Here is a 16713-nt window from a genome sequence, read left to right on the forward strand (position 1 = left end):
CATGAGGTTGGAATGTGCATGTCAACGGGTAGTCATACACCCAAATCAGAAGTTCTGTCATAGAATAAGAGAAAAGAGATAAATTAATCAGTTTTACTCGTCATTAACTCTACTGTTTATATTTCTCATCTAACAGTAGATACACCATTTATTTTAAAATGGTTTATCATAGTATTTCGGACAGAGGATTAAATCCAATCTTGCCTGTGTGGAGGTTCCGTTCTCCCCTTGCCCGTGTAGTTTTACTCCTAGTACTTCAGTTTCCTCCTCCATCCCAAAAATGTGCATGGTGGGTTAATTGAAAACTCCAAGTTGCCTATAGATGTGAATGTGAGTGCAAATGGTTATTTCTTTATATATGCCCTGTGATTGGCCCGCGAACACTCATCCCAAATGTGTGTACCTCACCTCTCGACCAAAGATAGCTGGGATAGGCCACCACCCGTGTGAGGATAATTGTTTTAGACAATGGATGGATGGACGGAAAGACGGATAAATAACTTGTTCTTTTCAATGTGCAGATTGGCGGCGCCCCAGCACCCTCTATTGAACATCCACTACTGTTATAGTTTGTGGCATTAGCTATTTGTTCCTCATCATGTTGTCATAGCATTATTAGCCTTGGCTTCCTTTTCATGTTGCTCCCATATGGGTCTAGATGCTTCCTTTTATCTTTGGCCTCTTCCATTTCTCCCATAATGTACAGCAATAACTGAACTACACAAGAGTACTGTTATGATCCCTCACCAAAGAAACAAACAGTGCTTCTGGTTCCAGTTTATGAACGGCTTCCCTTTGCGCAATGATGCCCGTGTTCTCTCAACTCAGCTAATCTGTCCATCTGGATGTACAAGTCTAGATTTGACTTCAGGTATTTAAACCTTCCTTGCATTCTTAAATCAATGCCACACATGCCAATTTCTGGGAAAACACACATTGATGTTTACTGACTCATGCTGTCAGAGTGGAAAGAGAAGTTCCGCCTCCAGGAACATTTGTGGGAGGAGTAAAGTTCTTCTGGGAAGAGTTTCTTTCACATTGCGTGAATTCCCAAAGCACTTATTTCAGCCATGCTCGGGGACCAGCCTTTCCTTGTCGCAGTTATGCCTGTGTTTTGGAAAGTCCAACTATGGGCTTGTGTCTACATTGTTGTTGCCGCTCAGGGGCAAGGAGCTCTGCTTGTTTCCCACAGAGATGCTCTTGTAGAGGTAATCCTAATCTTGAATCCACAAGATTAAAAAAAAAAAAAAAAAACAAGGATTTTACTTTAACTGTGGGTGGAATACTTTGAAGAGAATGCATATTATGAATGCCTGTATTTACATTTTTCAAGAACCAATGTCAGGCCTTTAACGTGCCAGCTGCAGAGAGGATGTCTTTGAAAACCCAAGCAAGGAAGTTTTGTTTAGAGACCACACCTGTCAGCTTGCTGGAGTGGAAGAAAATGAAAAAGTCACTTTCGATTCAGAACACATTAAAACTGAATAACAGTGCAAAGAAAACTTTAAATATTCATGGCAAATATTTGCGTCTTAACTTGATTTATTTGTTTGTTTGACCCCAAATAGCATTTGCATAAGGTTTAGGACTCATGATGTTCATGGTCATGTGTTCTAACTTTGAAAGTTCCATTCACACATCTTCCAATAGCATTTAAAATTCATATGAAATACCAGGAATAAAACAAGTCAGCTATAATAAAAAGCAACTATGTTCAAAAGAGCACAAAGCAATTCGGAAATATGTTGCACTATAGTTAGCGCAAGATTGCGTCACACCAATTAGCCATTTTGAATGCATACATTGTATGAATTGTATAAGTCCATCATCTAGTCATCCATTTTCTTTATCGCTTGCCCTCATTTGCGTCACAACCGCAAACCGGATCTCAGTTAACTGTGCGAGAGGTGGATGACACTCCAGAACTGTTGCCAGTCAATAAAAAGGCACATACAGTCACTGTAGACAAGTTCTGTAGTTTTCAGTTAACTGAACATATGCTTTGGAATGTGCAAAGAAGCCCCATTCATTGTATAAATATGAGCAGAAAAATTATGTCAAAATGTCTCGTGTGTATGTGTGTGATTCCAGATAGAGATAAACTGCAGCCTTTCAACAAGAAGTCCAAGTCATGTCTTTTCTCAGATGGACCAACATTTTCTTCATTTTGTTTCTTAAATAATTAATTGATTTGACGAATTTGGGTTTTTAAAATCTCATATAACTCTTTGCAATAGTAATGCAATCTTTGTTCACAATAGAAATTTGATATGGGCACAAGTCAATGAAGATATTCCATTTTACAATATAATCTGTATTTCCTCTGTTGGCTAGATATACTAAGCGACCAATAGGGAGCTGCACAATAATTATTGATTGACTATTATGACTCCCCATGATTCTGCGTGATTGATTGTTGATGGTTTTTCAAAGTAACTAATGCAAAACGGAGTGCGCTACGTTGTTTGTTACTCGTGTTAAGTCTTTGCTAGTCTGTAGAACAACATGATTAAATAGAGCAGCAGTTTTTGGGCTCAGAACTCCAAAATGAGAAATTCCTCCATAATTGATCTTGAAATTTTGGGGCTTAGGCCCATCCTTAGTTGTCACCAGGCAAGGAAAGCAATGCACCCAAGTCTGTTTTTAATTAATCCCACATTGTCTTCAATTTGTTTTTCAGGTGAACTGGAACAGACAGCATACCATCTATCAGTAGAGAGACTAATCGATCAATTAATCAATCTTAGGACACATAGAGGCAAACAAATATTCACACTTACACTGATACAGAATGCAAAGTCTTTAATTAACCCAAGAAACATTTTTAAATGCTAGTTGAAGCCAGAGTACCTGAAGAAAACACATACGAGCAGACAAGAAATTCAGAACTGTGAGGCAATAAGCTCCTTTCATCAGTAAAGTATTGAGAACAGTTCTACAAGTTAGCATTGAGGCTAGTTTAGATGTCTCTGTATAGGAGCTACATTTAAGAACGATTGCGAGTTGAGATTAACTTCACAAGCAGGAAAATATCTACTAAAACCCTTCCTTTCATGGTTTTAAAGTTACTTCATGTCCACACATTTACAGAATAGCCTCCCTGAACACACAAAACATCAAGGAACACTCTGCTGCAAATGCTGTGTTTGGATGGGGGAGGGGGCAATAACAACAAATGGAAATGGGATTTGTTCTCTCCTCCAGAAAAGAAGCATGGAATCTGAGACTGTAATGAACACAAGCCTATAAGGTTTTATGAGTGATGTGTGGAATAATAAATTTGTGTAGAGTGAAACCTGGATTAAAAAAAAAAAAAGTCCTAATTGGGGGTGGGGGGCGGGGGTAAAGCCATTTGTTGGGTACATTGAAGCACTTTTTTTGTGCCCATATGCAGACCTATGTTGCTGCAGAGCACTATGCTAGATATGCTACTATAATATATTGATTCCTGCCATAGTGTCATCCATGCGGAAAAGTTACCACATTCAACATGGCCGTCAAACCAGCCCAATTGGACCTAGTCATACTGGATCTCCTTCATGACATCCCTCCCATTCCCTCTGCTTTGCGGGACAGCGCCAATATAAAAACAGCTGCCAATTCTGCAACTAACAGACTTCGTTACGAGACAAATTGAAACTGTTTTCGGACACATTTGGTCAGTCCCGACAGTCCATTTTTATCCGATATCCGTTTTATCGGGTCTGTTTTATTGAGGTGAATTGGACCTTTGTTTCTCTTTTTTTGTCCAACATTTCCCACAACCTTGTTGGTTCATAATATCACATGTCACACTTCCATCAATGTTGTACGTTGTTTGTTTGGTGTGCTATAGTATCATGTATTGTTAGGTATTATGTAAGTAGGATTATATTTATTTTGTATTATGAGGCCAATGACAACAGTTCTGTTAATCCTGTCAGATGGTCGAGGTGCACACTTTCAGAGTTGACTGTGTGGTGACGTCTCGTTTCGCTCACACCGTTATGACCTCCAAGGCTCAGAACAAAGCCAATATCTCGCGAGAAATCGTCTTCGAAGTGGCGTTTCCAAAGATGTCCTTCATCACCAACTTCACCATGTAAGTTTAAAATGAACCATATCGGAATGTACCACCACAGAAAAACACATTTTCCAAACTCCCTTTTTTGTTGTTGTTGTTTTTTTTAACTGGTCAGCGAAATGGATAGTCAAGTTTATGTTGGAGAGGTGAAGGAGAAAGAGAAAGCCAAAGAGGAGTATGAGAAGGCGGTTTCTTCAGGAAAGACTGCTGGACTGGTCAAGTAGGTTGGACTGTGTGCATAAGGAGGGCACAGGATATAGCACATTATACCAAAGTGCTACAACAAATTCATTTCAGGGCATCTGGCAGACAGATGGAGCTGTTTTCAGTGTCTGTCAACATTGCAGCGGAAAGTAACATCATTTTTGTTTTGACCTACGAGGAGCTCCTTCAGAGGAAACGGGGCGAGTATGAGATTCTGACCCGAGTGAAACCCAAACAACCGGTCCGAGACTTTCAGGTCATATGGTTTTTGGGTCTTCGTAATAGCATAATGAGGAGCAACATGATACAACAATGTATTTACTTTTAAATGGGACATTATGCGTTTGCGTGTGTGTGCGTGTGTGTGCGTGTGCGTGTGCGTGTGTGTGTGTGCGTGTGTAGATCTCAGTCCGCATATTTGAACCTCAGGGCCTGACTTCAGTGGATGCGACAGCAACGTTTTTCACCAATCAGCTTCTCCCTCTGGTGGACAAAACTGTCACAGACTCAAAGGTAAACCTTTCGGGCTGGAATTTAGGCGGCCGAGTCCAATTTGTCCCAGGACGCTTTTTTTATGTTTAGAGACAAATATTATCACAGGCTCATTAAACATAATTCACGTCAGAGGTACTCGTTATACACATTACTTGAATTAATTTGGAAAATTTGGAAGGAATATGTTAAGAGGTGAAGATTTAATTTATATTTATTACAAAATATGTTAAATGTGCCGCCTGTGTTGGGTTTGCATTTTCTCACCGTGCCTGTGTGGGTTTTCTCCGGGCACTCCGGTTTCCTCCCACATCCCAAAAACATGCACAATAGGTTAATTGAATTTGGAAACTCTAAATTGCCGCTAGGTATGATTGTGAGTGCGACTGTCTGCCTGTCTCTACGTGTCCTGCGATTGGCTGGCAACCAGTTCAGGGTGTACCCCGCCTCCTGCCCGTTGACAGCTGGGATAGGCTCCAGCACTCCCGCGACCCTCGTGAGGATAAGCGGCTAAGAAAATGGATGGATGTTAAATTTGGGGATGTTATTTTCTAAAAGTGTGGCAATTATCAGACTGTGTATTATATGGTAGTTCCCAAGATGTCCCAAATGAGCTGGACACCTTCAATTTGGAAAGGCAAGCAAACACAAGAATTATCTACGGGCGGTAACATATTATTGAGACTTCATCATTTCTCAAATTCTCATAATCCTCCTTTTGGAAAAAAAAAATCAGTACAACATTTTTTTTTTTAAAATACCCCAATTGCAAAGGAGGAAAGACACAAAAGTACTTCCTTTGACCTATCCATGTGGGTGTCTCTACGTATCTTCCATCCAGGCCTACATTACTTTTTCACCAACAATGGAACAACAGAGGCTCTGTCCCTCATGTGACGGCACTCGAATTGAGGGAGATTTTATTGTCAAGTATGATGTCAAAAGAGAAGCGAGCCTTGGGGAACTCCAGGTCAGACACCCACTGATACTTCCAAGCTGCAACACGGAGTTGTGCTCTTTTTTTTTAAGTTTTCTACCTGGATCATACAGTTACACCTGCAATGCTCCTTTACTGCCTGGTAATTTTCTTATTTAAAATTTGCTTGTGCTATGTGTACATTTCCCTTTAGGTGGTAAACGGCTACTTTGTGCACTTCTTCTCTCCTCCTGACTTGCCCACAGTCCCCAAAAATGTCATATTCGTGGTTGACAGGAGTGGCTCAATGAGTGGAAAAAAGATCAAACAGGTCACTGCAAGTCCTGTATGGCTTTCTCTACGTACAGTATGTGTTATTACATCATATTTTATTGACTTTTGCAGACCCGAGAAGCCTTGGCAGCCGTTCTGAAGGACCTCCACGAGGACGACCATTTCACCGTCATCCTGTTTGATTCCCAGATTGTCACTTGGAAGGACTCGGTCCTGAAAGCAACAAAAGAGAACGTGACAGATGCCATTGCCTACATTAGGAAACTCAAGGAGAGGGGGGGTGAGACAAGTTTGGCAACATTTGGTTCTTTCCGGAAGCCTCTGGTTAAACCTAGTTTGCTCTATGTGGGTCATTTCAGAATTGAGGGCAATTTAGGCGTCAACATTAAAAAAAAAAAAAAGGCCAATTATTAAATGTTTTAAGTTGTTGTTTTTGAGAAAACAGTAATAAACCATCATATAATTTGATCCATTAGTCTTAAGCATCAACCACACAATATTTATGGGATATTTTGGTTGTCATGTGTCATATATCCTTCTGTGTTTTGCACACCTCTGTTCTACACTAGCATCTGACAAACATATTACAAAAAAATATTATAGGTCCTTTAAGATTCAAAAAGCAATTTTAAAGGGGGCTCAAGAGCTATTTGGTATTTTAGATAATAGCTAGGGAACACTTTAACTACAGATATACTGTAAGGACCAACATATTGTAAATCATATCTAAGGACGCCTGTGTGCAAAATGTGTTCCATTTGATGTGATCTTTAATCTGCTCTTTTCCGCTTTATCTTTCAGCAACTGATATCAACGGTGCCCTGTTGAAAGCAGTGACGTTGCTGATGAAGGAAAGAAAACACAAACGGCTTCCTGAGAGGAGTGTGGATATGATTATTCTGTTGACTGATGGGATGCCAAACCACGGTGAGGCCCATACTCAGAAGAATTGGTGTATTTTCATTTCATCGGCCTCAAAACAAAATAAGCGAAGGGTTCGGGATGATGTGACCGAATGCTCACACGACTCCTTAACACATGCAGGGGTGTACGACCTCAAAACAATCCAGGAAAACGTACGGCGGGCCATTGGTGGAAACATGTCCCTGTTCTGTCTTGGATTTGGAAATGACGTGGATTACTCCTTTCTGGATGTGATGAGCAAACAAAATAAAGGGCTGGCCCGCAGAATCTTTGAGGCCTCGGATGCAGCTCTTCAACTCCAAGTAAAGTAAAAAAACAAAGAGTGGAAATATTTCCAGGAAGGTGGGGGGGGGGGGCATGCAAATGCTCAACGTTGGTCATGGGCTGCGTAAGTACAGTAAGTTGTACTGTATATGGCTTTGATTTGTGTTCCAGGGTTTCTACGAAGAAGTGTCCAGTCCACTGCTCTTCGAGATCGACATGCGTTATCCCGGCAGTGCCGTTGACTTCCTGACCAAAAATCACCACGGGCATTTGTTCAACGGCTCTGAGATTGTGGTGGCTGGTCGGTTGGACGACAGCCAAGAGCTTGATAACTTCCTTGTGGGCGTGGTTGCCCAGGGGGTGCGTGAATGACACTGTTATAAACCCAATTTGTCCTGCTGGCAAATGGACTAAGTTTAACTTGTTCCAAGTAGTCCAGCAAAAAAGTACAATTAAAAATGTTCTCACCAAATATGAAACTAGAGCTGATTGCCAGCATTCACAAAAATGACAATTGACTGAAAATAAAGGGACATTTCCACTACTTCTCAAAAAAGGGATTGTAAATTTGCCATTAAAGAATCTATTACATGGATTTCATATGTCCCTTCATGGACTATATATTTATACATTTTGTGAAATAGTGTGTTCAAAACATTCATAATGTAAATGTTGGACTAGGTAGGGTAAATACTCTATTATTCCTAAAGCAAAACATGTTCCTTTAAAAATTGTGACCTCTCTTCTGCACACTTAAAAGTCACTTGAGCGCTGGCCATCAACTTGGATTTTGTTTGCAAATATTGTAGCTGTCATCATGATGCATCCCTGAACGGAACACTATTCATCTCCTGACAATAAAAACAAACAAAAAAAAAAGGTCTGTTTCTCACCCACTGCAGCCAAAGATGGATTTCCGAGTGCAGGGGAAGGCCAGAGTGGCAGACTGGAATGTAATCTATCCAGAAGACAAGTACATCTTTGGGGACTTCGTAGAGCGTCTATGGGCTTACCTTACCATTCAGCAGCTACTGGAGAAGAGGTTTGCTCATTTCAAACGCCTCCCTTGGTTTTATCACGACCCCTGCGGACTGGAGCTTCTCCCTAAAGCAATCGCAATCTCACACATGGATAAGAAACGTGTTAAAAGTGTTCTGGGAAAGCAAGTTTTCCTTTTGCTTTCTATGTAACATTCAAGCTACCAAGTTTCTCCACAGCCGCATCGCTAGTCGACAGGAGAAAGACAACTTGACAGCTAGGGCCTTGGATATGTCACTGCGCTACAACTTTGTCACCCCTCTCACCTCCATGGTGGTCACCAAGCCTGAAAGTGAGGACGGACCAGACAGCCCCCTTATCGCCGATAAGCTGACAGAAGGTAAAAGACACAGTTGAGTTTGACAATTCATCATTGGACTCTTACTGAGTACAAAAAAAGATTGCTAGGCTATCAAAATACTGTACTCCAGATTTTAAGGGGCAGTTTACACAAGACCATTTGAAACTGAAAGTCAGCATCTTCAATGTGAATGCTTATTGTTTTGACGTTTTCTCTTCAGCAGTCAGCACTAGGTCCAAAGTTAAAACCGGCAGCTACCTCCCAAGCGCGATTGTCGGCAAACCTTTCGCAACCTGACAAACACTTCCAAACCTTACTTTATTTTTGTAAAGAGATAAGCAACCCGACTCTGATGGTGAATGACACGAATGACAGCTTTGCAGTTGCCCACATTTTATTACGAGCAACTCAAAACTGAACCGGGTATATAGACGTGTTTGTGTTTTGTATGTTAAACAGATCAACGCCAGAGAGCAGAGAGACAAAGAGGTATGATACTTTACTCTTTACCTATTAATCATTGCATTTTGGCCAAAACTGATTTTGAAATGACTTGCCCATAGGATCCTCGGCCCGTGCCACAAGACCACACCATCCATCAAATCGTAAAGTTCTTTTCATTGTGCCTACTCATTTACATAAATCTATTATGAAAGATTTGGATTTTGCACAGGAATCACATTAGAATATATGTGATGTATGTGAACTGCTTCCCGACAGAAATTGTGTTTTGGGCTTTAACATCAATGACCAGGACTTCTGTTTTTTTCTGGTCGGAGACCTTGAACCAGGTCCCATTTGAGAAAACTCAGAAAATGCAACTTATCTTTTGTCCAGGAAACAAAACAGTGGAACTAGATGATTTGCCTTTGTGTTTCAGTTTTGATTTTGGATGCCAGCATTATGAAGTGTAAAATCACGAGTTTTTAGATAAGCAACTCAAATGATTCACAATAATCAAAAAAGGTCTATTTGTCTTTGTCTTTTGTTTGTCAAACAGATCGACAACAGCGAACGCGTGGTGAGGCACACACTTTTGTCTTTATTAATCATTGCATTATGACCTCTAATACTTGACATACAACGTATGTATAATTTGTGTTATTTTTCTCAGGTTCCTCTGCTCATGCTGCAGGTTTACAGCGTCAATCAAATGGTCATTTTACTCTTTGGCTATAATAGTGATCCTGAATTGCTTTTGACTTTGCATGGAATTCACTTTAAAATACTGTAATGTATACAAGGTGACCCAAAAGTAATAAACACACACACAATTAAAACAAATTGCCTAAATTATAGCTAAGGTAGCTAGTGTACTGATTGTCTTCTACCTGGAAAAAAAATAAAGTTAGTTTAACACATCTTGTGAAAATATTAGCTCATATTAGACTATGAAATACACTGTAATTGTAAATGAAGGAGTTCATTGTGTGTTTGTACATGATCCCTTTTATACTTTTATAGTGGATGGAGATCCACATTTCATGGTAGAACTGCCAGACCGGGAAGACGCCCTGTGTTTCAACATCAATGACCAACCCGGGACTATCCTCAACCTGGTCAGAGACCCCAAATCAGGTAATATCCTAGCGTACATCTGTTATCTATTGTCCTGAGAAATTAATGGGAAGACTCAAATCACTTTTACCTTCAGGTTTTGTTGTAAATGGCGAAATTATTGGCAAGAAGAAGTTTGTCCCGGATCAAAAGATGCACACCTACTTGGGTCGCCTTGGTATTAGCCACAAGGCGCTGGGAATAAAGCTGGAGGTCAACACTCAGGACATCTCTATGTTTCGGAAAGGAAAACAGCTCAAGAAGATTCTGTGGACAGATGTTGCCTCTCTTAAGGACACCGAGTGAGTCAAACTGTTGGGGAAACTGAGTGTGCGTCATCTGAAATTTATAAAGAAAGAAATCCGTGTTTTACATCATAACCAGAGTGAAATATTTGTGTACGCCCAACTGCATGTGAGTTAGCGACCTACTTTCTGGTTAATAGCGGATGATGAATAAGTGTCTGGTTTTATTATGATTAAGGGGATGGACAATTCCATTGGTGTTATGTATTCTAAAGTTGTAAAAATTCTATATCTATTCTGGTTCCTCATCCAGGATGGATCTGCTGCTGACAAAGAACTGCAGCCTCACAGTCACACTGAGGCACTCCGTCCAATTCATGGTCATCAGGCATATGAAGGTGTGGAAGAGACGCCACGATCAGCAGAACTATTTGGGTTTTTACACTCTGGACAGCCACCATTTGTCCCACTCAGTTCATGGACTGCTCGGTAGGAGCCAGTGCAAAAGAGTCGACCTTTTTTTGCTCATTGCGCATACTGTAATATTCTTTTGTAACGACAAGCAAGTTTAAATAATGCATGGCTACAACATGTTGTTTGAACTTCAGGCCAGTTCTACCATGGTGTTAATTTTGAAGTGACAGACCAACATTCGGGAAATATGCAGGAGAAAAGAGATGTCACCATGTATGTGAAGGGACAGACCCTGAATGTGACCAGGTAAGCTGAGCCTGTCAAGATCAAGATTCTCACACTACCTGCAAGGTTAAAAAGAACTCCTGGCTGCATTAATTGACTTTGGGTTTCTTTCCTTTGCAGACATTGGCAGAAGGACTTCAGCCAAGACGTGATGAACGGGGTGAACATTCCCTGCTGGTTTGTTGACAATGATGGAGCCGGTCTCATTGACGGGCGAGCCTCCGATTATATTGTGTCCAACCTCTTTTAAATTGTTTTTTTTTTTTTTAAATTCAATATTACGTGTAATTACTCAGACTCACCAACTATAAGAAGATATAGATATAGAAACGTTTTTACTGAATGTTTTGTTTAGGTGAGACTTTTTTTTATCTTAGCACTTATAGACATAAAAACATGAAGGTGATAAGGAAATCTTCACTCGCTAGAGCTAAAAAAAAAAAAAACACCTAAACACTGTTTTCATTCTAAAATGTTATTTTAGATGTGCATTGAAAGTAACTGGTGGATAAAAAGATCAAAGAAATTCTAATGCTGTATATAGTCCATCTTAAAGGAAGAATTTGTCAAAAATAGGAATGGGAGCACACGTTAAAAGTTATTAGATGAGGGTTCAGTGTTTCTTTTAATGCCAAAATTATTCACAGATTTCACCAAGAAACAAATCTATAAATTAGAACAGTATTATCCAAATTTCTCTCTCGCGCAAACATTCCAATGAGCCAGGCTGGAAAACTGACAGCCAATCAGCGTTTGCTATGGCTGCAGTGCTTCCTGTTCTGACCCCCCATTGCTTGTGGATACGTTTCACCAGCCACTATCTGGCATTTTGTGGCCGATTTTTGTGAAAAATAATTACAAACAAACGAAACAAAAATAGCATAATATACAATGTTCAAGCCTGTACATTCGAGCCAGATTCCACATATGCAAAATTTGAAGTGTTGGAGAGGGTGCGCGGCACTAACCATCTACAATAATCCCATTATATGGACTGCGGAGATTTATTTGATGCTTTTTTCTTTGCGGTGGATGATAGTCTCACGTTTTTTTTGTTTTTTTTTTTTTTTTTTTTTGGGCATGCCGTCCCACAATCGACCAAAACTGCCTCGATCATGATCGACGCATTGAGCACCCCTAATATACAATATATCTTGCGTGGTGAATAGCATTCAAAAAAACGTTCCCTATAGAAGATGGCGTTTACGAAGGATATCACGAAGGCATATGTTGTGGGTGGGTGAGACGGACTGCGCATGAGTTTAGGTGAGAGGCGAGTGTGATAGAAAAAGAAAGTTTGATTAATGGCGACCGGGAAGTATTGTGGCTAGGAGCCAATAAAGCGAGTATAACAGCGAGTCGATGCTCCCTGGTATTACTACTCCCACCATTGAGCTTCGGAGTTGCAACGCGAGAAGGGAGTTAACCCCGAGGAGGATAACCGCGGCCCAGGAGAAGACGTCTCCCCTGCGTCTGCCGACCACGGTCAGGCGACCGCAGCAGGAAAAGTTAACACATACTGTATATTGATAATGGGTTAACATGAAGACTAATACCCTGTTAGATCTGTTTGTCCACTCATACACTTGTGACTGAAGTTTATTTAGAATGAACCAACTTTTACATACATGCAATTCATGTCCAAACAATATTGGTTTTGTAGCACATACATGACAACTTTGTTGGTTAGGTACAAAACAAGTAATGACATTCATACTAGGGGCCAACATTCAACACTTCTATAACCACATTACTACTTCCTAAGTCAATTGACCCCTCCATGGATATTGCGCAATCCGCGTCACTGACCAATCAGAGGCCAGAGATCTGCATAAACCAAAGCCCGTTTTTGCTCCCGCCATTTTCTCAGACAACATTGCATGGTCCAGTATAGGTTTTGTTAGTGTTTTATTGCGTATTTGGGTTATTTAACAAAAAATATGGTTAAGAGGTGTAGTCACGGACTTTGTAATAGTGACGACAGGTATCCTGAAAGGCTAGTTGGTGGAGTTCGATTCATACCCTTTCCAAAACCAAAGACCCAGTACGAAAAATGCCTTCGATGGGTCAAACTTTGTGGAAGACCGCATCATCAACTAAATCCATCTAATATCAACCGGAACACATATGTTTGCACAAAGGTATGCCCTATATTTGATTTTGAATACACGTCTCGTATAAATGAATGAGACGTTCTCCGCTAGCATAACATTGCTACGTGTGAACAATTGACACACTTATTCTTTGTTGAGCGATATTTAGCGATGATCAGACTGCACAAACGTATTGATTTCTTGCTGGCTCGCGGCCGAAAGTTAACCAGACTGTTTGCACGAAGATATACCCTAAATTAGATTTTTCATACACGTCTCGTATAAATGAATGAGACGTTCTCCGCTAGCATAACATTGCTACTTGTGAACGATTGACACACTTATTCTTTGTTGAGCGATATTTAGCGATGATCGGACTGCACAAACGTATTGATTTCTTGCTGGCTCGCGGCCAAAAGTTAACCAGACTGTTTGCACGAAGATATGCCCTAAATTTGATTAATACACGTCTCGTATAAATGAATGAGACGTTCTCCTCTAGCATAACATTGCTACGTGTGAATGATTGAATGAAATCAGAAGCATGGCGTCTCTCTCAGTTAAGAATGTATTGTATCCACCAGTGAAGACATTCGGGTGCTGGGAACGCGGGGAGGTGGAGCAAACTGACTGGGATGAAAAGCCGGGCAAAGAGATTCAACATCAAAGTTGGGACGTCGGGCGAAGAGAGCAGGTGAGCGGGCAGGCAGGAGTCGGTACACAGGAGAATAATCAAGGGAGGCAGAAGTATCAAAGGACTCAGGCTTACAAGGTTGGTCGGAGAACAGGCGAAGGTCGGTACACACGGGTTGACGATCAGGGATACGAGAGTGCTGGAACAGGACATGAAGCTCAACGATCTGGCGCCGGCCAGTCGTCATCGGGGTCATATAAATACACAGCATAATCAGGCTGCATGAGGCGCAGGTGTGCACCTCCCAATCAGAGCAACCGCGGACACCCGCACAGCCCGGGCTGGAGCGGCAGGATCATGACAACTTCAGGCACTTAGAGACTAATTGCCAGGGACTTTAATATATGATGCAGCTTGACAATGTGAAGGGCAGCGGTGGCGCAGGATGCTTCCTGAAGTCCGCCATCATGTCTACAGTCTTGAGCATTTTAAGGTCCATGCTGTGTTGGCCGCACCTCTGGCCACTCCACTTCCTGTCCATATGTAGACTCGTCACTTTCTTTGATGAGGCTGATGACGATGATGTGGTATCGTCTGCTAACTTCACAAGTTTGACAGCCTTGAGGTGCAGTCGTTCATGTAGACAGAAAAGAGCAGCAGGGAGAGGACACATCCTTGGGGTGCCCCCGTGCTGGTGGTGCATATAGATGAGGTTGTGTTGCCTACCCTCACCTGCTGTTTCCAGCCCCTCAGGAAGCTGTAAATCCACCGGTGGCCAGCAGCCTCGCTGCCAACCCTAAGCTTCACTCTGATGCGGCCAGGCGGGCATGACGCAGCGGTCCCTTCCAGTGGGCCAATTCCAACAGGGCGTCGACGTGCTCGTGGCCAACTGAATGAACACTAAGGCGGCTAGGCGAGCATGACAAACCGATCTCTTCCTGCAATGTAGCCACGTTCAAATATTGGTAGCAATTTGACAAATGCAGATTGTCCCTTTAATCGAAGACTTTGAATTGTCCTTAGGTATGGTTGTTTTGTTGGTGTTCTGAGATTGGATGGGGACCAGTCCAGGGTACACCTGACCTCTCACTCTAACTCATCTGGGATAGGCTCCAGTTCACCTGTGACCCTAATCTAAACAAACACAATGGACTTTAAAAATGTTTGAATCATGATCTGTGCTTAACCCTAGAGAACCCAAGACATCCAAATCCTCTTTTAGATATGTGACCCCATGGGTTCTCTAGGGTTAATTTTGCCGACCATACCACCTATCATACTATGGTCATTAACTTAGTGTTTCTATCATCTTTTATATTATTTACAAACGAGCAAGCACCTCCCACTGCATGCACGTCCATTGAGAGCTGTCTTAAATCTTGCAGCTCTTATTACGTTGCTATGGTGTGACTAGATCTAGAGAACGTGAGCTGACCCTAGTCATGTTGTAAGTTCAGGAGTTGAGAGGGATTTTCTTAAGGGGGTCTTTGCAGAAGTTTGTGCCCGTGTGTGTGTGTGTGTGTGTGTCTTTGCATGTGTGCCTTTGTGATTAACGCCAGATGTGCAGGGCTCAGGGTGTCGGCAATACTTTGAGAGGGCCCCACTGTATTTGCTAAAAATGCTCAAGCGACTTCTTCACACATGGCTGACATTAACATCTTCGCTGTTCATCCCCCTGATCCCCCATAAGGTTAGAAACATTAGGTCAGCCTGAGCAGAAGGAAGCTTTAAAAAGGATGTTGTCCAGCCAAAGCGGGGCGTTCATTTGGACGTCTCTTCCCTTTCCAGCAGAGGGCGGCAGAGAGTCGTGGGAGGTTTGTCGCCCGAGTTTGAAGTCCCAGCTCCGGGTATTGTACTGTACTGTATATATATTTTTAGTCTATTTGAATAACAAGTATACACGATCATTACGTTGTTCCGCTGTCCAACAAACATTACAATAATTATGGCGTAAATTACAGAAATACATCTTGAAACCCACAATGAAGATCCACATAATTTGAGACAAGTTGCAAAATGTCTCTTCTTTTACATAAAGTACAATAGTTTTGATAACACCACTCATATACTCTACAAAATTTAATTATTTTTTTATTTTATATCAGATGCTTAGTGTTTAATTCAATTAATATTTACCACTTTGAAAAACTTTCATGATTAGTCAATTGAATATTATTCAAGTGATCTGTTTTCCAAAACACACACTGTAACGTGAATTTGGCTGACACAACAGCAAAATGTTTTCACCTTACAAAGATCTTTGAAATCTTCACGAAAGTATTGCTTTAAATGCTTGTAATTAAAACTGTAACAATATTTCCAACACAAATTTACATGGGTTGAGAAAATAGCTATATGATGAAACTTGTTTGACTTACAATGAATAGTTAGTTACTGTGGAAAACAATATTTATTTTCATCTGGATGACAGCAATTGAGAAAAGATTTGGACATTTGTCAAATATTCCTGGCCGGTTTCTTGTCCCTTTTGGACCCTAACCTCTTGAACCCTTTCCCTGGTCCTCACCTCCCCTGCACGCCTATCTACCTTTTGTGCCTGCGTGAATATTTCACATTGCTGATGCCGCTGGTGCGTGATCCAGAGCACTGAGTGCCCATTGTTTGCGCACGATGTGGGTGCTGCGGTATGCGGCCGTTCGGCTCGTGCTGTGTTGTGACGGCTTCGCAACCTCTGACGCCAGCCAGCCGACGGCCTGTCTGTGCATTTACGCTCAACTTGTACCCACACATCAGGAAACCTCTTCTGTACAGTACTGTATTGCCAGCAGACATGACACACGTACTGTATGCACTGTACCTTGGTCCACCTGCGGCCTTCCACCTGACATGCAACAGAATACAAGTATACAGTACTTCTCCTGACTGCGCATGGCCTGTTCAAATTCAAAGAGGAAACACTTGCTGATTTTTTTTTCTTGGCACCAATGGCAATGCCACTCATGCCTTTCATTATTATTTTCTTCAATTG

The 16713-nt window shown here is 41.5% G+C and overlaps 1 protein-coding gene across 1 annotated transcript; it reads left to right on the forward strand.

Moving 5' to 3' along the window:
* The first annotated feature begins 1073 nt into the window (after nt 1-1073).
* LOC133507575 (inter-alpha-trypsin inhibitor heavy chain H3-like) lies at nt 1074-12355 on the forward strand. Its single transcript, XM_061832765.1, has 22 exons — nt 1074-1208; nt 3924-4081; nt 4179-4283; nt 4361-4523; nt 4670-4780; nt 5601-5729; nt 5890-6006; nt 6081-6249; nt 6771-6896; nt 7014-7195; nt 7329-7517; nt 8060-8199; nt 8375-8535; nt 8956-8985; nt 9060-9101; nt 9497-9517; nt 9611-9652; nt 9961-10074; nt 10151-10355; nt 10612-10787; nt 10907-11018; nt 11118-12355. The coding sequence occupies exons 1-22, from the start codon at nt 1104-1106 to the stop codon at nt 11245-11247; spliced, it is 2727 nt and encodes a 908-aa protein (XP_061688749.1). The 5' UTR covers nt 1074-1103; the 3' UTR covers nt 11248-12355.
* Nucleotides 12356-16713: the final 4358 nt, after the last annotated feature.

The sequence above is a fragment of the Syngnathoides biaculeatus genome, chromosome 10 (genome assembly GCF_019802595.1).
Source record: "Syngnathoides biaculeatus isolate LvHL_M chromosome 10, ASM1980259v1, whole genome shotgun sequence".
Lineage (NCBI taxonomy): Eukaryota > Metazoa > Chordata > Actinopteri > Syngnathiformes > Syngnathidae > Syngnathoides > Syngnathoides biaculeatus.